The 24,942-nt window shown below is 46.8% G+C and overlaps 1 protein-coding gene across 1 annotated transcript in view; it reads right to left on the bottom strand.

The window, feature by feature from the left end:
* Positions 1–930: 930 nt before the first annotated feature.
* The window catches only part of CSK (C-terminal Src kinase), a 47,383-nt gene continuing 23,371 nt past the window's right edge, over positions 931–24,942 (bottom strand). The window contains exons 2-13 of the mRNA XM_063313910.1: positions 19,416–19,493; positions 16,798–16,911; positions 14,469–14,581; positions 13,535–13,754; positions 9,689–9,782; positions 9,527–9,592; positions 7,429–7,528; positions 6,808–6,898; positions 5,403–5,476; positions 3,979–4,174; positions 3,417–3,503; positions 931–2,513 (exon numbers count right to left, since the gene is read on the bottom strand). Of these exons, the coding sequence (XP_063169980.1) occupies positions 2,331–2,513; positions 3,417–3,503; positions 3,979–4,174; positions 5,403–5,476; positions 6,808–6,898; positions 7,429–7,528; positions 9,527–9,592; positions 9,689–9,782; positions 13,535–13,754; positions 14,469–14,581; positions 16,798–16,911; positions 19,416–19,430 (1,353 nt within the window). The 5' untranslated portion in view covers positions 19,431–19,493 and the 3' untranslated portion in view covers positions 931–2,330. The remainder of the gene's footprint in view (positions 2,514–3,416; positions 3,504–3,978; positions 4,175–5,402; positions 5,477–6,807; positions 6,899–7,428; positions 7,529–9,526; positions 9,593–9,688; positions 9,783–13,534; positions 13,755–14,468; positions 14,582–16,797; positions 16,912–19,415; positions 19,494–24,942) is intronic.

The following is a 24,942-nucleotide window of genomic DNA, read 5'->3' as shown; positions in this document are numbered from 1 at the left end:
CCCAAATGTTCTTGCACCAAATCAAACTATTGGTCTCTTAGCTTTTTTATCTCACAGCCTTTCCTCACCTGCCACCCTCTGGACACATTGGACTTAGAGCTATCAATCATTTCCAGCAGGCTGGCTGGGGCTTATGTGGGCTGTAGTCCCACTCATTGGGGAGACACAATTAGGAAAGATTGCTGCAAAAAAAGAGACCCAAATAGCAGCAGCAGGTCCAGTAGTCTTTGGGCAGAGTGCCATCTAATGGTGCTAAGTTGAATTACAGGTAGTGAACTTGGTCGTTAACCAGGAAATTGATAGCCCCTTCTCCGACTAACAAATTTTATTAAAAGGTGTTGTAAGCTTTGTGAACTACATCTCGCTTCCATCAGATGGATCTGCTAAAGCCCTTCCATGCACCTGATGAAGTGAACTGCAGCTTATGAAAGCTGGTGCCTTTTTACACAAGTTGTTAGTCAGAAAAAGGGCTACTGGACTCCTGATTTTTAGCCACGCTCAACTATCACGGCTGTCCTCCTCCATGTCCATTCACATGACTCTCTTACAGGCCAAAGTGCTTGTGTGAGTTGCCCAAGGAGGAAGGTGGCTTAGGACTCAGGTTCACAGTGTTTTCTTAGCTGGAGAGAGAACTTTTATCCTTGAATGTTAGGTATAACCAGCTTTTTCCTTCTCTGTTAACTCCCCACCATCTCAAACCTGCATGGGTTCTAAGACACATGAAGAAGCTGAGGCTTTAAGAACAGAACTCACCATGTATTTCAGGAGATTTCTAGAGGATTAAAAAGGTTCACTCAGTCAGGCAGATTTTAAAAAAAAAAGAATAACTACTAGCATACATACATAATTGAATAATCTACAATGATTCAAAAAGCAAGCGTGAGCCGGCAGTGCGACGCAGCTCTAAAAAAGACAAATGTGATTGTGAGGTCACAAGAATCATTCCATTTTATTCCAGATTGTCAAATTTTGTGGGAGCTCCAGTTCTAGCTGCTAGGCTTCAACGAAACAGGATTAACAGGAGGACCACAGAGACGGTTTTATGTATAGAAAATGAATCCCACAGGAAGAAGACCAATGGGCCTGGGAGAAGGCCCACGGACATGCACAATGGCATTCCTTAGGGCCACATTTAGTCTCTCCCATTTCCACACCCATCCAGGCTGCGGCTCAAACGACACCGAACAGAAAAAGCCTCCGTACTTTTTACGGACCCGGAAAAAAGTTTCAGAGCCGAGACAACGAAGTTACATCTTCATACGGAACGGTTTTCTTTTCTTTTAATACAGTTTAATCTCACAGTTGGCAGGATAATATGAGCATAAAGACATGACTGGAAGGGGCTCTGGAGGCAGCATGCAAACACCGTTTTAAGCAAGAACTAAACGAAAACCATCCAACCCCTCTCCTTGGTGGCTCTCCGGTTTTGAGAACAAACTCTGCCTTGGTTTCGTCGAGACCTGGGAAAGGTCAGCGTGGTTCCATGCACGCACAGACGTCCGATTTCTTCTTCTTCTTTTTTTAAAAAAACCATTTCATTCATGACATTAAAAAATAAGATTTGTAACTCGAGTAAAACCCAGCCCAACCGCTGATTTCTGGTGCAGTTTGAAATTATAATAGTTTTTTAAAAAAACCTGAAAATTAAAAAAGAACAAAAACCATTTAAAAAAAAGCATATTCAGAAGGAAGAGGACACTGGACTGTGAATTCCAGCACTCACAGGCGTTTTGAGAAAGTTAAGAAAGTCTCTCCCTTTCCCCAAGAAAATGTGCCCCTTTGCTATCTGTCCTACCACGGTTTTGGCGTGGTACGCCCTTCTTATCCCTCCCTACGAGACAAGAAAATGCACTTGTTTGGTTCCAGAGGGAAGCTGAAAAGGGTGGGAGGAAGGAGGCGGGGGTAAATAAAGGAAGGCGGTCTTCCATCAGAAGAAAGAGGAATCAAAAAACGTTGAAGAACATGCAACTAAAATATTGTACGATTCCCGGGGAGGGAAGCGGATTTTTAAAGGACGGGGAGGGAGGATGCGCATCTCCGTGTTTGTTCTTATTTGTGCATCTTCAGGGGGCTCAGCTGAAAAAGATATGAATCCTTTTCCTGGGGAGAAAGGCGCTGCACCCCCCCACCCACCCACGGGGCATGTGGGGATAGGTACAAGGTCCAATCTGTTTCTCTAAGTACAGTCCCTTGATGGAGAAATTTGGGTTCCTGGGGAAAAAAAAAAACCGCTTCGCTCAGGGCCTCGCCCAGCCCCACCCCTGAGGTCTGTGCACAGGGGAGATGGAGGGGAGGGCGTGTCCGAAGGAAGCCCCACCCTCCCGTCTACTTCACAGGTAGAGCTCACTGGCTTTGATATGCTCTAGCTGTTCCCGTAATTGGTGGAAGGACGGCCGGTGGGCAGGGTCCAAAGTCCAGCATTTTTTCATCACTTCGTAGACAATCTGGGGGCAACCATCAGGCACATCCATCTTGTACCCCTTTTCCACGCGAGGAACCACGTCCTTCAGAGGCTGTGGGCGGAGAGGGGAAAAGTAACATTTTTAAGGACAGCGTCACTTGGGTAGAAATGGATGGATGGGGTGCATTTGTGAATAACGGAAGATGCCAGTTATCTTTTTTTTTTATTGTATGGCTTAGCAGTTTGATGTTCGTGCTGCTTTTTTTCTTGCTGGGAAATCCTTGTGAGGTCCAGCAGCCAGATGCGCAGACTATTTAGCCATGACAAGTCACGCTGCCTGGGGTGCACCATGAGGAGGCTAGTCTACATTGTACCAAGTTGGGCTGAGAGAGAGCGACAGGCCCAAGGTCACCCAGCCGGCTTTCATGCCTAAGTCAGGACTAGAACTCCCAGACTCCTGGTTTCTAGCCCAGCACCTTAACCAAACTGGCTCTCTGCCGGTTCTCATGATCTGGGCTTAACCCCAGAATCTTCCCCACTCTGAGAAATTAGTTGGAAGGTATTCCCAGTTTGGCTAATGATGCTTTAAAGATCATTTCTTAAAGTTTCTGGCACAGGGGTCGCTCTGGTTTCTAAGCTAGCCACCTCTGCTGTCACTGCCCCTCCTTGCCCATCTCTGCCATCACTACCCAGGAGGACCGGGCAATGTTTGAAATTCAACTGCAAAAAAAAAAAAAAATGGCTTCACGGCACTGCAGGCCAGTGAAGGCATTCTCCGCACTCCCAAAAGGAACTGAGCCTTTCCCTGGAAAAGCACTATGTTCCTTCTCCTGCGTGCTCAGAAGCCCCTTTTTTGCAGCAGAATCCAAAATGCTGAGCAGCTCTTCTGCTCCGCCCTTTGGGGTTGCCTTTCCCCCAAAGAGAGAACCTGGCTGAAGAAGAACGTCCGGCCAAGCACAAGGAACACTGTGGGGGTTGGGGTCAAAACGAGGGGGGCCGTTGAGCCTTCACTTACAATTCTCGGATAAGGCACTCGCCCAAAGGAATAGATTTCCCAGAGAAGAATCCCGAAGCTCCAGACGTCTGATTTGGTAGAAAATTTCTGCCGAGGTTAAAAGAAAACACACGCACAGAGGCATCATCATCAGAAGACCTGGGTCAAGCACTGGTGAGATGTTCTACCCACTGAGTAAGAGGACAATGCTCAGCCTTTGTAGAGGACGGAGGTTCGCTTGGGCTTGAAGCCACCAGATTCACTAGATCCTGGGCATCCAGCCCCATACTTGTGATATGGGAGAGGGCTCTGTATTTCCTAGAACGGTGGCCCAGATAGAACCCTTTGCAGATAGGGCCAAAACAAGGAACTGGGGTCAACTTACTGGGCTATGTGAGTTGGACAAACCCAGCTTTGGAGTTACAGACCCTACAGCATTCAGACATGGGATGAAAAATGGGATGAACTTGACCAAGCTGCAGGAGGAAGAGGATTTCAGCCAAGGGGAGGACCAAACATCGGTCCTTGTAGGCCTTATCAAATCCTACCTGGGTCAGCCATGGCTTAGTCATCACCCACTCACCTTTTCTCTAAGTGCTTCTGGTGCTGTCCATTTCACCGGGAGCTTGCCGGTGTCTTGGGTGGAAGAAGCTTCCTTTGTCAGCCCAAAGTCACTGACTTTAGCAATATTGTCCTCCGAGACCAACACATTCCTTGCTGCCAAGTCCCGATGGACAAAGTTGTTGGCTTCCAGGTATGCCATGGCTTCGCAGACATCTCTATGGGCAAAGAGCAAGCGAGGAGGCAAGGTTCAGGAAGAGGGGAGCACGCCTCCACCCCACAAGGCCACCGAGGAACCATCATCTTTCAACCGTGGACTTCGACGAGCCATTTGTGCAGAAACACCCCCACCCAAGCATTTTCTTTATGAAAAGGCGGTAGAAGGATAAAGGGATCACAATCTGACTTGCCAGCAAGGACTCATTTGCTCTCAGACTTCACACCAGGCATGGCAATAAATCTCTGCTCTCAACTCAGCTCCAAGTTGAGTAACTAGCCAACCCCAGAAGCTTTGTGGGCTTGACATAGCTAGATGAGCTGTTTTACTGAAGGCAAGACCAATCTACACAAACGTCTAGCCTACACAGGGACTAATATACACAAAACAGGAATTCTGACCGATATATACATCTATCTCAGAGTTTAAATTCTTGTCCTCCCATCCTTCTGAGTCAACAGATATTTGGCTGTTCATTTCCTAGCTTTGAGAGTGGGAGGCATCTGCTCCACGTTGACATAACAATTCTGTAGGGCCTGAGAATTGCTAGTTCTCTGCTTGCCAGCTTCAACCTTTACAGTTGCCAACCTCCCCATTTTCCATTCCTTTTGGCAAATTTCCACACAACAGGTTCCCTTATTTTCAAGCCAAGCAGATTTTGCTGCAGGTGAATAAATCTCAGACTGCATTTTATCCGCAACATGGATGAACATTTTATTTTCATTTTATGCGTGCGTGAATGCATATGTATATGTACCTGTCTGTCTGTCTCTATATGGTCTTATTTCCAAGGATTCGGGGCAGTTTACCAGTTTGAAGATGAGCTTGCTTCAATCAGTTTCTGCATCACTATTCAAATGTTGGCGTAAAACCTCTGCATAATGTGCACGCACTTCTGAAAACCACTTTTCCTAAGGTCTGCATTTTTGCGGGCAGTTTTCTTAAACAGATACATTTTTAAAAATCGGAGAACAGGGTGGCACAATTCAGAGAGGCCCAAAACTTGAGAACGTGCTGCATTTGTGTCCGCTTATTAGTCAGCAAATTGCAAAGGAGGTGGCTCTTATTAAACATAAGCCAAATGGAATTTTTCTTCCATCCCTAGACAGCAACTTAGCCATCTCAACGTAGTTTTAAGAAAGTGTATTGGCAGCACTGAAGCTAGACCTCAGGTTAGAAAGATGAAACGTGGGATCTGAACACGGAAGCTGCCAAGCCTCCATACTTACAAGGAGAATTTCAACAAGCAGTCACCTCCCAGCACAGATCTTCCTCGGGAACGAAGGTAATCAACTAAGCTTCCCTGCCAGAAGATTGAGAGAAAAGGTTAAGGTTGCAGGAAGTGATGGGGAGCTTGTCTGAAACACAAAGGAATGAGGCTTTAAGAAAGTGACAGGCAACATTTCTTCCTGTTCTAACAGTGATTAGAGGCAATATCCTGAGCTCTGTTCAAAGACTTCCTCCAAAATTATCCCCGGCAGTCCAAGAAAACCATCTGACTTCAAATCCCATTGAATTCTGAATCAAACCCACCCCACAATTACACCCCTATTAGATCTGCAACTTGGCGAAAAGGAGTGGTTGGACAGGACAGAAGTCTGAAAAAAATGCAGTTAGTGGCACTCCCCAGTAGATGGGGCTCCCTTCTTTGCGTAGGAAGCAGTTGCACGCACGCACGCATGCGTATGTGCTGGCATGCACACCCATGCACGGAAGCAAAGAGAAAACAATACGCTTTCAAAACAGAAGCTTATTCCAGCAGTAAATAGCATTTAACTGTGGACATTAATGGCTGGGGCAGTTCAAGGAGATGAATGGGGAAGGGAGGGAGGGGTCAATCCTAAGTGTTGCTTGGAAGCGTTACAAGAAGTAAAAGAACTCTAGTGAAGCAACACTGGTTGCAGCACTGTATGTGGGAGAGCGAAGTGGAACTAACTCAGACAAGCAGACAAGAGTGGAAGAAGAAGAGAAAGATGCTTATCGACCCTTTCTTCTCCATTTCTGAGGCCAAGAGAATTTGATTCCAAAGACCTTAAAGGCTGAAGAGTTAACAGCCAGGGGATCTTTTGGCTACTCTTAGATCATCAGAGTAGACTTTAAAGAAGCAGGACAGGAAGAGCATTGATGCTTTTGAACTTTGGTGTTAGAGAAGGCTCCTGAGAATGCCATGGGCAGCCAAGAAAACAAACCAGTGGATCATCAAAAAACGATCCAGAGTTCTCACTTGACACACAGATGGCCAGGCTCAAATGATCCTACTTCAGGTACATTACGCGAAGACCCAGCTCTCTTGAAAAGTCTAGAATGCTGGGGAAGATGGAAGGCAAGAGAAGAGGACAACCAGCAGCAAGGTGGGGGGACTCAGTTACAGTGGAGATGGGTGCACCGTTGGAAGGCCTGAAGGACCAGATTGGGGACAGAGTATCGTGGAGAAAATCTATCTATGTGATCACTAAGAGTCAACACTGACTTGAAGCCCCGTAATCAATCAACCAATCAGAAGACCATCAGAAACTGGGAACGGAGTTGTAAGGAGGCAACTTCCCTGCGGTACGCAAGGCTGCCACTGCTATGATCTTCGGCAACGTCCAGCTTCCAAACCAAGCTTCCTTTGAAAGGACAGCAAGTCCCTACCTTTGCCATATATTCTGTGACAATGTAGAGGCCCCCTTTTTCCTCCACGATCACGCCCAACATCTGGACCAAATTGCTGTGCCGGAGCTGTCTGCAATGAGATGGGTCGGGTGGGGAGAAGATTAAAGAAGGCTCAGTCAGAGTCTCCCTTTGTAAGTTTTGGACTTCATGCAAGGGGCCCAGGCGCACCCCTGGCCTCAAAAGAAAACCCTACTTTCACACCACATGGCTTTGGAGACCCACCTCTCCCTTGTTTGGGATGCCTCAAAGAGTCTGTGCCCCAAATGCTTTGAGGATTGTTTCTCCTAATCTCCCCTGGAGTTTAAGAGCAGCTCACAAAGCCCTGCTTGGGTTCTAGTTTATATGGAACTCTAGAAGAAGCAGGACCTTTTTGGAAGTAGCCCCAGAGTTTTGAAAGTCTCTTCTATGGACTCTTGATCTTATCTCCTCCTGAATGCTATTTCAGGAGGAAGTAAAAATATTTCCCCACTGCTAAGGTTTCTAGGCCAATGCTTTTGTTAGAAGCCAGGTTAGCACAGGCTGAACAACAGATACATCTTCGCCCTCTGCCATTTTTCTCTGCCACCAGATTAAGTTCTCGTCAAGAAGCCACAGACTCACGTCATCACCGAAGCTTCAGCCAAGAAGGCTTGCGCTGTAGCGTCATTTTTGATGCACTTCACAGCAACCTTGTTCCCGTGGTAATCGCCCAGCATCACATCTGCAGAAGAGAGTGACAGGCTGAAGGAAGGGGATGGGATCTGGTGGTTCACCACAAACAAACTCAAGATCTTCCTTCTGGAACAGGAAAAACATCTACTCCAAATGCATCCTAGTTTGAAAAGCACTAAGTCAAAGGACCCTGATAAAGTTATGCCCAACCAACCAGCCCTCACTTTGCCCCATTAATCTTGCTTGGCAAGAAAGAACGCAAGTCACCGAATTTAAGGGGATGGAAGGACCTTGGATCAACCCCTTGACCCATGCAAGAATCCACTACTATAACCAATTCCTTTCTTGTAGGACAATGCATAACTGGAGGACCCAGAGTGGCCTGTGTTTCTGGAAAGCCCTTGCATTAATTTAATTTCTTTTAAAGATTGGGATGCCCTTCTTAAAACCAAGTTTTTGGAGTCATTGCTTACCAATTAACTAGTTTCCTGGGGCAGGGAGATGGCTAGTGATCTGTCTGAAGAAGATGCACCACTCTAAGTAAAAGGTAAAGGTTTCCCTTGACATTAAGTCCAGTCGTGTCCGACTCTAGGGGGCGGTGCTCATCTCCGTTTCAAAGCCGAAGAGCCGGCGTTTGTCCGTAGACACTTCCTCCGTGGTCATGTGGCCGGCATGACTAAACGGAACGCCATTACCTGCCTGCCAAAGTGGTACCTATTAATCTACTCACATCTGCACGTTTTCGAACTGCTAGGTCAGCAGGAGCTGGGACTAGCAACGGGAGCTCACCCCGTCACGCTGATTCGAACCGCCAACCTTCCGATCGGCAAGCTCAGCAGCTCAGCGGTTTAACCCGCAGCGCCACCATGTCCCACTCTGCCTTGACCCAAATTAGCATCCTGCAGGGAGATGTCTCACTTTGTTCCCAGCAACTGGGCCACTAACCATGGTTTACACGCCTGTGTTTTGCAGGAGTCACTGGGATTTCCAAACAAAGCTGAAAAGGCCATTCAGCCCCATGGTGCCTTTGCACCAAAAGGGTGTTTTGACTGATGCCACATGGCCTTTTGAAGAACACTGTGCTAATTCCTAATTTGACCAATACTGTGTAGAGGGGGAGTTAATCGTACAAAGACCTGGCTGTTTCAAAGAACCTTTGGAGCATGATGGAATCAGTCTCTCTCCCAAAGGTCAGAGGTGGCACTCGGTTGGCGGAGAACACATGCCAACTGAATTTCATTCTGTGTTATCTGCTGCTTTGTCACTTTTTCTACTTGACTTTGTCAGCTGCTAAGCATCACTTTGGTTGAAGTAGCCCAGATGTTAGAAAAGATAAATACAGGTAGTCCTCGACTTATGACCACAATCGGGACTGGAACCTCCATCACTAAGCGATGTGGTTGTTAAGTGAGTCACACCTGATTTTACGACCTTTTTTGCCATGGTCATTAAGCAAATCACATGATTGTTAAGCGAATTTGGCTTCCCCCATTGACTTTGCTTGTCGGAAGCCCACTGGGAAGGTTGCAAATCGTGATCACGTGACCCTGTGATGCTGCAACCATCGCAAATACATGCCAGTTGCCAAGTGCCTGAATTTTGATCATGTGACCATGGGGAATCACATGAACAAAAAGTGCGAGGACCAGCAGTAAGTAACTTATTTCGGCACCATCGTAACTTTGAACGGTCATAAGTTGAGGACTACCTGTACTCAAGCTAGGTTGAAAGAATTTAATTTTAATTCTGTTTTAAATTCCTATCAAGTCCTGGCTCCAGACTCTTTTCGAAATGCGTTTAAAGGCTGAACATGGCTCTTGGTCTAAGCTAGCTCTGCCTTGAAAGAAAGCGGGATCACAGCTGTTCATGGAGCAGACCAGCATTACAGCGCACCCTCCCTTCCAAATGGGCTTCCACCGGTCCCCAACATCTCGCCCTCCCTATCCCAAGGAGAATTCTTATCAGCCACATCCAGCAGCCAAGACGTCCTCCAAGTCTGAAACCCCACCAGAAGAAACTGAGGGGACACCTTCCTGGCCCGACTCACCTCCAAACTCTCCCTTCCCGATGATCTGTAGCAGCTTCAAGTCTTTCATGTTGAGGGACCATCCGCCTGGAAGGACAAGCAGATGAAGCCAGAAGCAAGAGGGGGGGGGGACAGGAGCACGTGCCAGCCGTGCCGCCCGCTCAGCCCCTGTGCGGTACTTACTCCGCGAGAATTCATCTTGCGCTGCCACGGTGCCCTCCATGACCTTCGGCTTCATGAGTCGAGTGCAAAGACCGTCAGCATCCGAGGTGTAGTGCTGCCAAGGAGGGAATGTTTATAGATTTACCTTTTGAAAAGCCACTTCTCTGGATGCGTCTGTCCCCACCAACTGCTTGGGACAAGGGGGGGTTCGTGCATGCAGCTGTGGTATGCAGTGAAGCTACAGGTTCATCAATTAGCCCGTCACTTCTCATGCATTGCGATTAAGGAAAAGACACAGGAATTATGAGACTGAAGGGGTACAAGAGATGACAGTGGGAAGTGTGGCATGGCAGAGGGTGTACAGACCAGATCTCGGCTCTCCAGCAGGCTGATGAGAGCAGTATGAACGTGCGAAGTTTAGTGGATTTTTGCTGATTTATAAAAAACAAACAGGAAAGTGAATAGGCTTCAATTATGGATGTTTTGCAAAATATGGAGTTGAAGGTTAGGTCTCTGAATGCAGAAAGAGCAGCGTAGGATAGAAATAAAACACGTGTGAGAATAAAGAAATTGTTTAGTACAGGGTTCAATGTTGAGCAGGGATGTGGGATATCCCCTTGGTTGTTTGATCAATAAATGTAGGAAGGAGGCTTGTGATGGCATTCAAGGTATATTGGCTGGGGACAGGAACGTGCACGTGCTTTTGAATGTAGATGGGGCCAAGTTGTTGGCTGAGAACCGGGATGATTTGCAGCAAATGTTAGACAAATTGTATCATGCAACAAGGTGCATGGACCTAGAAATTAATCTGTCAAAAACTAAGGCTGTTGTGTTTGACAGGGAAATGGAGGGTCCCATTGCAAATTATAGACAAATGGAAAAACAGAACAAGTTGATAAATGTATGTACCTTGATGGAATGTTTACTGAAGTCAGAAAAAAGGGGTGGAGCTTTGATTGCATAGCTGCGGCCACGATCTTGACTTTTTTGAGCCCACCCCCAACATGGACATCCTGCCCCCAGTCATGCCTGGCCACCTCCCTGTGGTCCTTTCATAGGTCCATGAAAATGCTTTATTTAAGTGACCATCTTGAGTTAAAACAAGTATAATTTTGAGTACTGCTCATATAAGACTTTACTGTGATCAGGCTACCATTTTTTAAAATCCAGCCTGGTCATTTGGCTAGAGAGATGCAGTTTCTATTTTTCTTTGACCTGCTGAGATTGCCTTGTCTATTGTTGGCTACTATAAACCAACCTGCTCCCAGGGGCTCCGGGATGTGTGTGTGTGGATACTATATGCCAATAAATAATATATAAATTGTGCAAATGCCATCAGTGCCACTAGTGACCTGTTAAAAAGGACGCACACGTGCACACAAACACATGTTTGACTCGTGATGAAGCAGCTTCTGGCATCTTTGCTAGTTCCTACTTTGTGTTTTGCTAGCGCACCTCTGGAAGAAGAACGATGCCCCAAGGCAGCTTGCAGCCTGCTGAGTCCCAATGATGCTGCAGCCCACCAGGGGGCAGTATGAGGCCAAGCCCAGTTCTGCTGGGGGGCCAGAAGAGAAATGGGGAACTCACTTGCCCAGGTTTTACAAGTATTATCCCCAAGGGAATTGCTTGTCTGTCACCAGCAGAAGATGCTTCCGCTAACCCCTGCCCGAGCTGAGCTGTTGAGTGCAGAGCTGGCACCCAGGATGCAGCTCCACATCACTTGCTTTGCATGGAGGTACTTTCAGAATTGCACAGAAGCTTCTTCCTGTCTCTGCTGAGTGATGCGAGAGGCAGGAAGCCCTGAGCATGCTTGAGCTGCGCAGCCCGTGACCACATAGGGTGGGGTAAGGGAACTATGTCTGGGAGTTGGCTCCAAGCTGGCATGTTATCTTCGCTTCTGGGAGTTGAAGTCCACACATCTTCAAGTGGCCAAGGCTGAGAAATGTTGGAGGGTTCCTGCATCCCATGGGAATCTACATCCCCTGTGCACTTGGTCTCTCTTTCCCGCTAGAGAATTGCCTTCTGCTAGATCAGTGTTTTGCAACCTCAGCAACTTGAAGATGGGTAGACTTCAGTTCCCAGAATTCTCCAGCCAGTATGCATGAAGTCTGGGAGTTGAAGTCCACACATGCTGGCTGGGGAATTCTGGGAGCTGACGTCCACCCATCTTCAAGTTGCCAAGGTTGGAAGTCCTGCTCCAGATACACTAGCACTATCTCAGCTGTGTTTGTCTTGATCAAAGCTCATTGTAAATCCCCAGCCATGGGGGGAAAAAGCAGGGGGAGGGGTGAATTAATTACTGACCAAACTACAGAAGTCTCTCTGCACATATTCAATGGCTCTTAGGGTTAAGCTCCTTCCCTAGCAATGTAGCCCTGCATTCGTATGAAAAAAAAAATCTGTCTTTTGAATTTTCCCAGCTGCTCATTTGCATCAGTGGCAGTATTTCCTCCCCGCCACCCGCTCTTTAAAACATGGTGTGTTGCTCCCTGCCTGGGATATCACAAGCCCTTAGCCATCGCTGTGGGTTCTCTTAGCCATCAAGGGCCCCTCGGTGATGTGCTCATTCCATGCACGTCACAGTATACGCCCCTGAGCTTCTAATGCTCACATCGCTACTCAGGGGAGCCCATGGTAGAACAAAATCACTAAGGCTGCTGGAGTTGAACTGCCTCTGGTCACAAAGAGACTGTCTGCACCAAGTTGCTCCACCACATTGGAAGGTCCTCTCTCTTCTCGTCCTCAGCCATGTCCCTCTCTAGAGAAGGCACCAATATGACCTTCTCTGAAAGGAGTACACAGGTCACTTTGGAGCAGGCGGTCTCTGGATCCTGGACACCGATGGGCCCTTCTTTGCTTAGATCTCAGCGCAGCAGGATCCAAATGTTCAGATGCCAGCTGAGCCAGCTCGCTGTCAGACCCTGGAGAAGGGAGGGGTCTTTCCAGAAGTGGTCTACGGGTTGCTAATATTTCCTACTGCCTCACCGCTGGAGAGTTGGCTCCAGGCAGGGCATTATGACCTCCATGGGGGCAAGAATCCTCCCAGCAAATTCTGAGAAATGGCTTCCCAACCCCTTTGCTGGGCACTCGGTTGGAAAAAGTAGAGTTGGGTCACGTGCCAGCTTGGAGCCAACTAGACATAGTTCTGGGAGTTGAAGACCACCCATCTTAAAGTGGCCAAGGTTGAGAAACAGTGCTCTGCACTATTATTTTACAAAGCAGGGTTGACTCCGCAAGGCCGCAAAGAGCTACTTGTAGTCATATTGGTCAGGGTTACCCTAAAATGATGGATGCCCTGACTCTCTGTCAAGCAGATGCATGAAATATTTTGTACAGGTTCAATCTTCAGTACAAAAGACCTCGAATAGCAAGTAACACGTCCAAGAACGTTACCTAATTCAGGTTGCCATAAGCTCACTGCAGACCACAGGCTTATGGCAATACAGCCTCCCCCACAATGGAGTTAACTTTCTGTAGCCAAGCCAGTGATGGGCTCTCAATGTCAATTTCCAAGCCATAAGGCCAGGACCACTGTCCCACTAGGCTCCAAACCAAGGAAACTTAGGGGCATCTGTGGGGGATGGGAGGGTCAAAACAGGCAAAGTGTGGGGGTGGCATCGGGTCAAAGCCACTCATGCAAAGGGAGGGGGCTTTGATTGCAATGCTGCGCTTCCCACCTTGCCGATTTGGACCCTTCTGGAGGTGCCCTGACTCAGCCCAAAGTGGTAATGTAATCGGATGAGCCCAGCAACGGAGAACATCCAGCCTGGTCCGCTGAGCCACTAGGGGACAAATGACGGGGCGAGGAGAGACCCGGGGTGCTGTTCCTCACCCCAGTTCGCCCTGCCATCCTCGGCCCAGCCTCACCTCCACAAGTTGCATGAGGTTTTCAAAGTAGACCTCTTCGTCGATGCTCAGCTTGCTGGAGGAGTAGATGATGCGGTAATGTTCCACCTTGCCTTCACAGCTGACACAGAGGGTGTAATCCCCCGGGTAGTTGGTGCTCTCGCGCACAAGGAAGAGGCCCGTCTCTGGCGGGTACAGCAGCCGCTCTGCTTGCTCACGTGTGATCTTCCCGTGAAACCAGCTGAGAAGAGGAAGAGAGACCAAGAGGTGAGAACATTCCGAAGCAGGGCATCTGCACTCTTACCCGCCGGACTGGGATTCTAGCACTTCCCATGGGCAGGACACAGATTTCTTAGAATGGGGGCCCGTCTGCTCAATGAGGTTGTGGCTGTGTCCATCCAAAGCAGCGTTTTTCAACCTTGGCAACTTTAAGACATGCGGACTTCAACTCCCAGAATTCTCCAGCCAGCACACATGAATTCTGGGAGTTGAAGTCCACACATCTTAATAGCTCATGCAAGAGGCTGAGTCCAAAGCTAACTAGGCTTTAGCAGAAGGTATAAATGCAGTGAGAAGGTTTTTCTTCCCTTCCTCATCTGCAAAGGTGGCCCAGGATCTGGGACTTCCTGCAGCATCTACTATGTGGGAACTTACCTTCATAAAATATTTAAAATGTAATATGTAAATGAATATGCATTAGGTAAATAAATAAAAATGTAATCTATAAATGAACAGCTATTCATTTATTGTGAAATAGAATGAGCAGATGGCTCCCCAGCTTGGGCCTGGAAAATAAATCCAAGTAGGGCTAATGGATTTAAAAAAAAAAAAAAGAGGAAGGGGGAAAAAAAAAGAACAATGAGAACTAGAAACTTGTTTCTTTACAAAAGTCCCACAATTCACACATCACAGCAGATGTTGGCAAAGCGGGCCAGTGTTTTCTATCTATACTTACGGCATCAGGCTAAGTTTGATTCCAGCTTTCACCCCTTCTCGTTTCTGAACATAGTTGGCTGGGATGATACCTTCACGGCCCACTTTGTTTTTTGCTTTGTACCAGTTGGGATCCTGGAAAAAGGAAGCCATCGTTAGCAGGAACCACATTGTCCTGTGAAGGCTTCGTGCGTCCCCAAGTAAGCCAAGCCAGAGATCATCAGCCTGCCTCCATTTAACTTCCCATTTCTCTGAGGCAGATGCCACACTCTTGCCACCACAATGCCCTTCTCATCCCGTGGCCTTGAAAGGAGGAACAGGACAACTCAGCCAATGGCCCCGATGCGGTGGGACAAACCTCGTCCAGCAGTGAATGAATGCAAAGCCCGAATCAAGGCACAAATCCAGCCCTGTTGCCTTCAATGGGCTACTTCATCATATCCTCCCTCCCTGGAAATACCCCTGAATTAGTCCCTATTGACAACAACGGGGCATATTGTAGAACTACGGAGGATGAATTTTTTGGGCAGGGGAAGCACTGGGAGGGGAAAGTTAGCTGTTCCCCTCCCAAGGATAAAGGCTTTTTTAAAAAATGTCCTCTGTGAAGCATTAAAGCAGCGTTTTTCAAACTTGGCAACTTTAAGATATGTGAACTTCCAGAATTCCCCAGTGCATGGTAAACCCAGATACAGGTAGTCCTCAACTTACAACCATTTCTTTAGCAACCATTCAAAGTTACGAAGGCACTGAAAAAAGTGACCTACGACTGGTCCTCGCACTTACGACTGTCGTAGCATCCCTGCAGTCCTGTGATCAAAATTCAGGCAACCAGCACATATGTACGACAGTTGCACCATCCCAGAGTCCCATGATCGCCATCTGCGACCTTCCCAACTGGCTTCCAACAAGCAAAATCAATGGGGGAAGCCAGATTCACTTAACGACCACGTGATTCACTTAGCAATGTCAGTGATTTGTTTAATGACCGTGGCAAAAAAGGTCATAAAATTGGGTGTGACTCACTTAATGACTGCCTTCCTTAGTGATGGAAGTTCCATTCCCAATTGTGGTCATAAGTCAAGGACTACCTATATACTGATGAGTATTTTCTCAACGCCTGGCCACAGAGAAAGCAGACAGTCGCTTAGCTATTCCTAGCAGATACAGATTACAAAACTGGCACTGGATTTGACCCAGTGGCTTACTTTTACAAAGAAGGTTGAATAATGTTTACTGTTAATTAAAACCTACTGCTTCCCTATCTCTGAAGGGAGAGAGGCCGTGCTGCCATCGAGGGATACTTTTCAACTTCACTTCTGCTTCTATGTTGTTACCAACAAGGCATCTTGCAGAAGGTGTGACCTCTGACCCAGCACCTCCCCTCTGCCAGCAACAAGTTGGGGGGGACATACCCTACCCTCCAGCTTTGTCTAGGAGGGAGACATCCATGCGACAATTGAGACAACCATTAGGCAATGCATAAAGAGGGAAAAACTGGAGCCAGGATATCACCCTGAACATCTCGAGATGGTAATTTCGCCGCAGTGCCAGACTCCTGATGCCCTATCCAGGGAGATATGCAAGGTAGCTAAAGGGTAGAGCATTTTCTATGGACTATGATGAACTCAACAGAAATGTGAGTCATTAAAAGCTTGTCATACATTAGTATTGGGCAAAATCTAATTGTGATGGGTTCAGCTGTGTTGTCTCTCTTTAATATCTCCTGTCTCCATCATGGTTTAATTGTAATGCATAAAGAGCGACGTCGTGGAGAGGAAGGCTGTCTGGGAAGATACAGCCGGGGGTGACGTGAGCATTTTAATTAAAAAAATATTTTCAGAGAGTTGCTGTTAAGCGACGGAAGGTGGGCGGGGGCTCCATCACGGAAGGTGTTCAAGAAACGACTGGACCACCATTTGTCCAGAACGATAGGAGGATCGTGCACTGGGCAAGGGGTCGGACCAGAAGTCCTCCTATGATTCTATGGTTGCAGACTGCAGCGAAGCCCTATCTGCCCTGGTTAGCAGCCTGTTACAAGCCAGGATGGCATCCGAATGCAGCTACGCACATTGTGACCTCATTGTACAAAGGAGAGTGATGTCATTTGCCCGATGATACCACAATGCACCTGTGGTCGTTGGGGGCAAGCAAGCAACACCTGTCACGACAGCACGATGCAAACCCCAAGACATAGGCGGATGAGCTCAGCATCAGGTGTCAAGCACGAAGCATGGGCTTTGTGCTCATCATGCTACCACTCTGCATGCACCATCTGTTTTTCCATCACCGGGGCTAGCTGCAGACGTCGATGAGCACTCGGCTGGGCCAGGCGCTGCAGACAGGAGAGTTACCTTGGTGACACTGATGATGGTGAGAACGTCTCCTTTGCTGAAGGGTAGGTCCTGATCAGCTGTGCCATGGAAGTTGTACTTGGCAATGCATTCTGTGCCAGAGGGCCAGACCGCCTTTAGGAGAGGACAAAGACATTGTTAACATTTGAATCCTGCTTCCTTGCGTCATAAAGGGGCAGGAGCAAAAGCTGTAAGAGGAAGCATGCAAAGATCTTTCTATACAGGTAGTTCTCGCTTAACGACCATTCGTTTAGTGACAGTTTGGACTTACGACGGTGCTGAGAAACCGACTTGTGACCAGTCCTTGCACTTACAACCATCACAGCATCCCCCTGTCACATGATCATGATCTGGGCACTTGGCAACCGGTTCACATTTGTGACCGTCGCAGCATCCTGCGGTCACGTAATCACCATTTTCAACCTTCCCAGCCAGCTTCTGGCAAGCAAAATCAACGGCGAACCTCATGATTCGCTTAACAACCACGTGGTTTGCTTAATGGGCACAGTGGTTCACTTAACGACTGCTGCAAAAAAGGTTGTAAAATTGGGTTGGATTCGCTTAATGGTCACTTCACTTAGCAACCAAAATTCTGGTCCCAATTGTGGTCGTTAAGCAAGCACTACCTGTATAGCAATGTTTCTCAACACTGGCAACTTGAAGATGTGTGGACTTCAACTCCCGGAATTCCCCATCCAACAGCAATCATCATTAGTTGGTAACCATTGAGGTTATTCACTAACCATCCAGCCCAGCCCTGGAAAGATGAGTTTCCTGTAATCCAGGAATTATTTTGCCTAGAACTGCATCTTGAATGGACTTTGCAGAGGAAGGCTGTTGCCCTGTTTCAAGAAATCACAGGACAATTAATCAGGTCAGTTTTGAACAAATCGATCTGTGACTTTGCCATCTGAGCAGAGTTGCTAACTGGCAGCGAGCAGAAAGCAAGTATTTTTAAGATGCATGTGAAGGAGCGAGGGACTTCGAAGGGGTTTTGTGTCAGGCTTTTAAAGCTCTGCATGTATTTTAAAAACCCGAAAACTTGGATGCAAGTCTGGGCGTAATCTTCTGAGGTCTCGTGAGTGCCTTATAACTGGGGAGGTCCTGATGCATCAAAACTCAGCCTTCCCTAACATGATGTTCCTCCAAATTTGTGGGCTACCATTTCCATCATTCTCAAGTTGAATCCCCTTGAAGAAGATTGCTTCAGTTAGATGATGCAGCTTGGCTTCTTGGGGGGGCGGGGAGGCAGCAGAACAAAGGGTATCTTCTGCTCCTGATGCAGGATGCTCAGCAAACCACACCCTGCTTTGGAACGGGCGCATCTGCAAAGCTCGTCTGCAAAGCTGGTCGGTTGGTTCAGGATTTGATGAAAAAGCTGGAACCCCTCAACTCACTCTTTGCAGAGCATCTGTTTTCCAACTGCGGAGGGTGCCCCAAATCTTGGGAGCCCATTCTGGATCCCCTCAATCTTCTGAGGTCTATTGGGCCAGCAATGAAATATCCTGCAAGATTACTAGAGTCTCTGCACCCCGCAAAAAAGCTTCTAAATGTGTGGGGGGGGGGGCTGAGAATCAGATATGGTGCCTGCAAAGAGAGCTACCGATACAGGTTCAGGGTACCCACCCCCAAAGGTCAGCTGTCTGCAAAAGGCTTTGTTTGTTAGCTTTTGGCTTGTCAAAAGCTTTTTATCCTCTGAATAATCTTCCTAAAATGAAGAAGGGAAAGGAACCAAACCAATACAGACAGCTGGTCTGCCTCCAGCCGTCCTTCTCAACCTTGGCAACTTTAAGATGTGCGGACTTCAATGCCCAGAATTCCCCAGCCAGCATGTGGCGACTTCAGCTCCCAGAATTCCCCAGCCAGCATGCATGAACTCTGGGAGTTGAAGTCCACACATCTTAAAAGCTGTCAAGGTTGAGAAACTCTGCTCTAGCCACTCAATCACCTGTATTTTTAAACCGGGGGACTCAAAGCTGAATCCCCATCTTGCAAGGGAACCACGTGATCTGTCACTGAGCTATAGTTCCTTCCCTTTTTTGCTTTATTAAAATAGCACGTCTTTAAAAAATAACAACAGCAACTATCATGTAAAAGCTTTGGAGACGCCAGCGCCCATGCATAAAAATTGCCTATTGGCATTGAAGAGCCTATGCACGCCACATTTTGTATGTTACTTATACTTTGAAAATCAATAAAGCTTTTATATAAAAATAATAATAATGCCCTATAAAGACAAAAAGCAGTTATCTGACGGCTGATTACTAGTTAAACCCATCATAATTTATTACAAAAATAATAAAGGCGGGATATATGTGTGTGTGTGTGTGTGTGTGTGCGTGTGTGTGTGCGTGTGTGTGCATGCGCATGCAACTACAGAACCCAACACCGAAATTGGGGAAAGTATATTAGTCAGGTTCCAACCAACCATCGTCAATCAGTCAACCAGTCAGGATCCCAGAGAACTTGGATGGGAGACGACTGGGAAGTTTTAAAAAAATCTCCCAGAAAAAGGCAGCAGCAAGCCACTGTCCCTGCCCCCCCAAATTGTGTGAAGGTGTCAAATCGAAATCGAGAGAAAAGTCATGACTTTTCTGCTCCCCATCTTGGGCCCTTACCTGCATTCCTGACATTTTCTTGGGGGGTTCCGGGGACTGGATCTCACAAGACGGACACGTCACTTGGTACCATGAGACCTATGCGAGAAAGATTTTTTAAGGTATTGGGTATTTAAGGTATTTTTGAGTATTGGGTCCACCCAAGTGCCGCTTGCCTCCTTTCTCACCAACAACATGCAACATCAAAGAGTAGATGTGTTCCTGTTTCCTCTCCAATTTCTGCAACACCGCACTCTTTTTAGCTTACGGTGACACAGTGTGAGGTCCCCATTTTTTAATTTTTTTTTATCCTGCCTTTACTATTTTTATAAATAACTCAAGGCGGCGAACATACCTATTACTCCTTCTTCCTGCTCTTTTCCCCACAACAACAACCCTGTGAGGTGAGTTGGGCTGAGAGAGAGCGACTGGCCCAAGGTCACCCAGCTGGCTTTCGTGCCTAAGGCGGGAGTAGAACTCTCATACCACGCCTGATTGGCTCTTGGGCTGAGAGGGAGGGTGACTGGCCCAAGGTCACCCAGCCGGCTTTCAGGCCTAAGGCGGGACTAGAACTCACAGCCTCCTGGTTTCTAGCCTGGAGCCTTCACCAACTAGACCAAACTGGCTCTCTGTGAGGTCCCCATTTGCCCCCGCCAGCACAATATTTGTTTTATTTTACTTTGCATTCTGGCATGGGAGAATTTTTTCAGCAGCGTAGCCTGAAAGCAGACATTTGTGTTCATCTCCACTCCAAGTAAGCTTTGGCTACTGACTGATGGCTAAAAAATACATCCTCAAACTGGGCTGGAATCAGCTGGGAATTTGGGCCGGATGGCGTAATTCTCTTTGCTGAGATTCTTCTTAACGAGGAGTATTAATGGTCAATCTGGGAATTTCAGACAGAAAACCTAAATCTGTTTATTCAGGAGTGAGGCTCCTTCAGGTCAATCCTTACTGGGCATCTCTCTGTTTGCAATGGAAGTCCTGAACAGGAAGTCAGCTTTTTTATTGATTTGCCTGTTGAATTTACTTCTGACCTGCCCAAAATGCAAGATTCTGGCGATGTATTAAATAGCTGCCACGTTAAAAGTTTCCAGAAAGAGAAAATGAATAAGGTGACTGCAGTAAAATGCAGCAATTGAAATACATGCTACAAGACTTCTGAGGACCTCCAGAAAATTACAGTACAATTTTATGTTTCTTTGGGAAATTGTGGCAATTAAAACAGGGGCGAAACAAGAATAGAGGGAGGGCCAGTTGCAGGTTAGAACCTAAGAAATCCCAGTTTAGAACAAAATCAGCCGTTTTTTTCTACACAAAAACTTAGATGATTGCAGCTTGTGTTAAAACATAAGTTTTTTTAAAAAAAAGCACCAGCAAACAACTGGATGGGACATCTTTTCGGAGAACAGAGAGGTTTTTACATCAATAAGATATAGGGTTTTCCAAAATACAGATTATTTCTGTTTGCTGATACAGGGGCTCTCTATACAGTGTCCTGTATTAAAGATACAAGCGCAATCTCAAGTGTGCATCTGCAAGCTACCTTCCTGCCTAACTTTCTTCCCCTTACATATTCCATCAAAAACAATGGACCCCAAGCATGACAGTCTCTGCACCAGGGTTTCTCAACCTGGGCCACGTTAAAGTGTGTGGACTACAACTCCCAGAATTCCCCAGCCAGCAAACTCATCTTAACGTGGCCCAGGTTGAGAAACCCTACTTTATACATTAAAAGAGGCCAACTTTAGCAGAACGAGTGTCGTGACAAGGGAAGTTTGCTATGTTAATATGTTTTCTACTACAGATTAAGGTTACTGTGGTAACTAATCATTTTTGGCTGGGTGAAGAGGTTGAATTTAATTGTCCCTTTTCACGTGTTAATGGTTGCATTGCCTAAGGGGAAGAACTTGCCTGGACTAGTTTTAGTTTCAGTTTCCCTTCTGTGTAGGCTTGCAGAGAGTATGCAGCTGAGAGAAATCTCTCCTCTCAGCAAACAGCCTTTTAAATAAGTTTGCTTTCTGTAAATAAAATTATTTTTATAGAAATGCCTGGTGTGTGACTTTTCTGATCTCTCCTGGGCCAAATGCTTTCCTAGCACTCTGCCAACATGCTACACTTATGCACCAAGTCGCAACCCAGCAAGATGAAACCAACAGTGCATCTCTACAACTCCTCCAAAATACAAAAAATAAAAATAGAACCATGCTCACTTTTTGCTCCAATTTTTGTGGACCACGGACCGCCCCAACATTTTTTTTTCCCCTTTTGAAAAGCAGAACCAAAGAACAACCAAAGGCCTCACAATTTCTCTCTCTCTTTTCTTTCTAAGATCCATTTCCGAGCATCCCTCAACCCCTTTTTGATTTTAAAGCATCCAGAGCGACTGATGGATGGATGGACACCTTTGGGAAACGCCAGCGGTTCCATTAGTGCGCCATTGATTGCGGGGTCAAAAAACAGGATAGAATGATGCTATTCAGCAAACATGCCATGGTACAGGTGTTCTGCCGAGGATGCTAGTAATCCCCCATTTGCAAACGATTTTTTTTAAAGGGTTACTAAAATGTTTACCAACCTAAATTCAAACACAGGCTAAACTGTTATTCGAGAACAGGCCCTGACTAATTTTAATGTTACCTGGAAACCCCTCTTGGACTTTTTGCACGAAACAGAAAAAAAAATGACATCGTGATATCTGGATTTGATCGTTAGAAATAACAATGGAGAACAGAATTAATGAAAGGTCTGTTGTAGCCTAGAGCAAGAATTTAACGTCAATGTACACTTTTTACAGAGGAAGTTGGGTGTCATTCTTCTCCTGTATTTTCTCTCTCTCCTTTTCTTTTTCTGCCCCCTTTTTTTTAAACTTTGCTTTCTGACTTTCTTTTTCCCATTTCTTGTTAGCTTTTATCTTTTTTTCTCAAAATTTTAATAAGGTGTAATTTAAAACACGCGCACGCACAGACAGGCTAAATGGTTCACATGGATACAGTCCAGGGAGATCAAGATGCTATGAAAATGTGGCTTCGGCTTAATCCTCCCACTTTTTCTGACGTCCTTGAGAGAGGCGTAACGTGCCAGACAGTCAAACACAGAATTTTTCTCTTTACAGATTTTTCTCATGGGGCTCGGAGGCCTGAAAAGCCACTTTGGGTCCACACCCTCCCCTTAGGCAGTTTCGCCACGTGGCGAAGTGGAAACAGAACGGTCATTCAGAGGACCATGGTCAAGACAGAACAAATGCAAACACAAGTCTTCCCCAAATAAAGTCTCTGGTGGTGATTTTCTGCCCTTCTTTAGGCAGGCATCAGCCGCCGTTCATTTGCACAGCAGACCCCACGCCTGTATAACTGAAATATGGTTCAATTCGTAGATGGCATCTTAAACCCAGCTTCTGCACTTTGCTTGTGTGTGTGGAGCGGGCTATTTTATAGGAGTTTATAACAAACCATGTTTCAATTATACTACTCAACATTATTATAACCCTACATTTGTGACTCCTGATGAAGGCTTATAAGCCGAAACGCGTTTAGTCAGGTTTTTGGATGTTAGTTAGTCAGGCTGCTTGATTATCCTTGTCTATGCATTTATCCATATATGTTGGCGGTTTGGGGCCTGCTTATGTTATAATTGTACTTTATGTATGTTTTTTGCAATTCTGTATCTAACACTAGTAAACAATATTGAATAGTATAATTTGTGGGCCTTTACATTGATACTTGACCTTGTTGCTACCTGCATCTAGGAATGCCCAAAACTACATGCTGCAGCAGCTGAAGCTTCTGATGGTCTCCAAGGGCAGCCCCACGGACAACCAATTGCAAGGGTCTAGCTGCAAGGTGGCTATGAAAGGGGTGGGAAGAAGGAAGGAGCCATTGAACCTAAGCCAATCAATCCCAGAAAACCTGTTGAACTGTACAAGCCACATCTTCCTGGCAGAACCTCATGCTCCTTCCCCGTCGTTGGCTGCTCCCGATGCCAACTGAACAGCTTGTAAAAGATTCATGGGACAGGCCGTCATTTTCGCCAGCTGAGCATTTGCCCGAAGTTCTTGAGCAAAGAGATTGAAGCAGGGCGCCTCCATTTCCATGTTCCATTCACAACCACACCACAAGTGAGTTCATTCTTTCTGTTTTGCTGCCTCAAAGCCCAGCTGCATCGTACCTGATTCCCCTCTTCCATTTTGGGGGACTTTTACCCTGGAAGTTTAGTTACAGCAGTATTTCTCAACCTGGGCAACTTGAAGATGTGTGGACTTCAACTCCCAGAATTCCCCAGCCAGCTGGCTGGGGAATTCTGGGAGTTGAAGTCCACACATCTTCAAGTTCCCCAGGTTGAGAAACACTGAGTTACAGTAAGTCTGGTTTGAATGAGTTTGTGGCCGGATTGGAACCAAGTAAAATAAAAGGTCTTTTATTGGGCAGAGGTGTATGATAAATGCCTCCTTTTTTACCTCCCTCTTCCCATGAATAATATAGCAATAGCATCTCCTGCAAGGAAAAGTTTTCTCTTCTTACAGCCTAGAACTGGTCAACAAAAGGAACACAGCAGCTAAGCACCTCCCGCACAAAAACCTTGGATGTATTTGTGATTACATAGATTTCTATCGCATTCTTCCTCCAGGAGCCGAAAGGAAGAGCTGAACGCAGCACCCCGCTCCCGATTTTTTCTGCACAACACCCCTGCGAGGTAGGCTGCTCCCATTTCTCTGCACAATGACCCTGCAAGGTGGGCTGCAGAGAGAGAGACCGGGCCAAGTCACCCAAGGACCCCAGACCCACCCCTTCATCTCTATCCCACAGTCCTCTCCAAAACCTGTCCCCAAACGTTATTTATCCGTCCACAAGACGGCCCCAATCAGGCAATTCTGGCTGGGGAATTCTGGGATTTGAAGTCCATGTGTCTTAAAGTTGCCCAGTCTGAGAAACACAGCTCTAGAGGGATGCCAGAGCTGGGAAAGGCATCAGCGACCCAGCCTTGGTCCCTCCCTCCCGTGCTCAACCCTTGGCTGCCCCGAATGACAGAACCAGGAAGTCAGCTGGCCTCCCCTCTTTCCCTTCCCCTCCCCAGAGATCAAACTTTTGCCCCTGAACAAGCTAACTTTAGCAACTCCCAATTCCGATCTCACAGTGAAGCTCCAGCAGCTGCTATTAATAGGAGCGAGAGCTCGGCGGCTTCTGCTCCGACAGGCTCGTGGCACAGCCCTCGGCTGAGCTAAACACAGGAGCAGTTGGCAGAGATGCCCTGTTATGGGACAGCAGTGAGGGAGAAAGGATGATGCCCATCACGGAAGACCACTGGGGCTCTGAAGCTACACCCTGGTCAACTTTCCAAGAGATTATCCTGGGCCGAACCAGATTTTAAAAGCGTGCATTACTGAAGATCTCTGGAAATTTATTTGTCGTTAGGCAGTGCAGTCATTAAGCGAGGCATCATGTGACCTCACCTGATTGTAAGACCCTTTTTGCCATGGTCGTTAAGTGAATCACTACAGTTGTTAAGTGAATCACGCAGTTTTCCCACTGACTTTGCTTGTCGGAAGCTG

This window comes from Candoia aspera, chromosome 13 (genome assembly GCF_035149785.1).
Source record: "Candoia aspera isolate rCanAsp1 chromosome 13, rCanAsp1.hap2, whole genome shotgun sequence".
NCBI classification, from domain to species: domain Eukaryota; kingdom Metazoa; phylum Chordata; class Lepidosauria; order Squamata; family Boidae; genus Candoia; species Candoia aspera.
The sequence above is the reverse complement of the archived record's forward strand: the minus strand, read 5'-3'. Positions and strand labels throughout refer to the sequence as shown.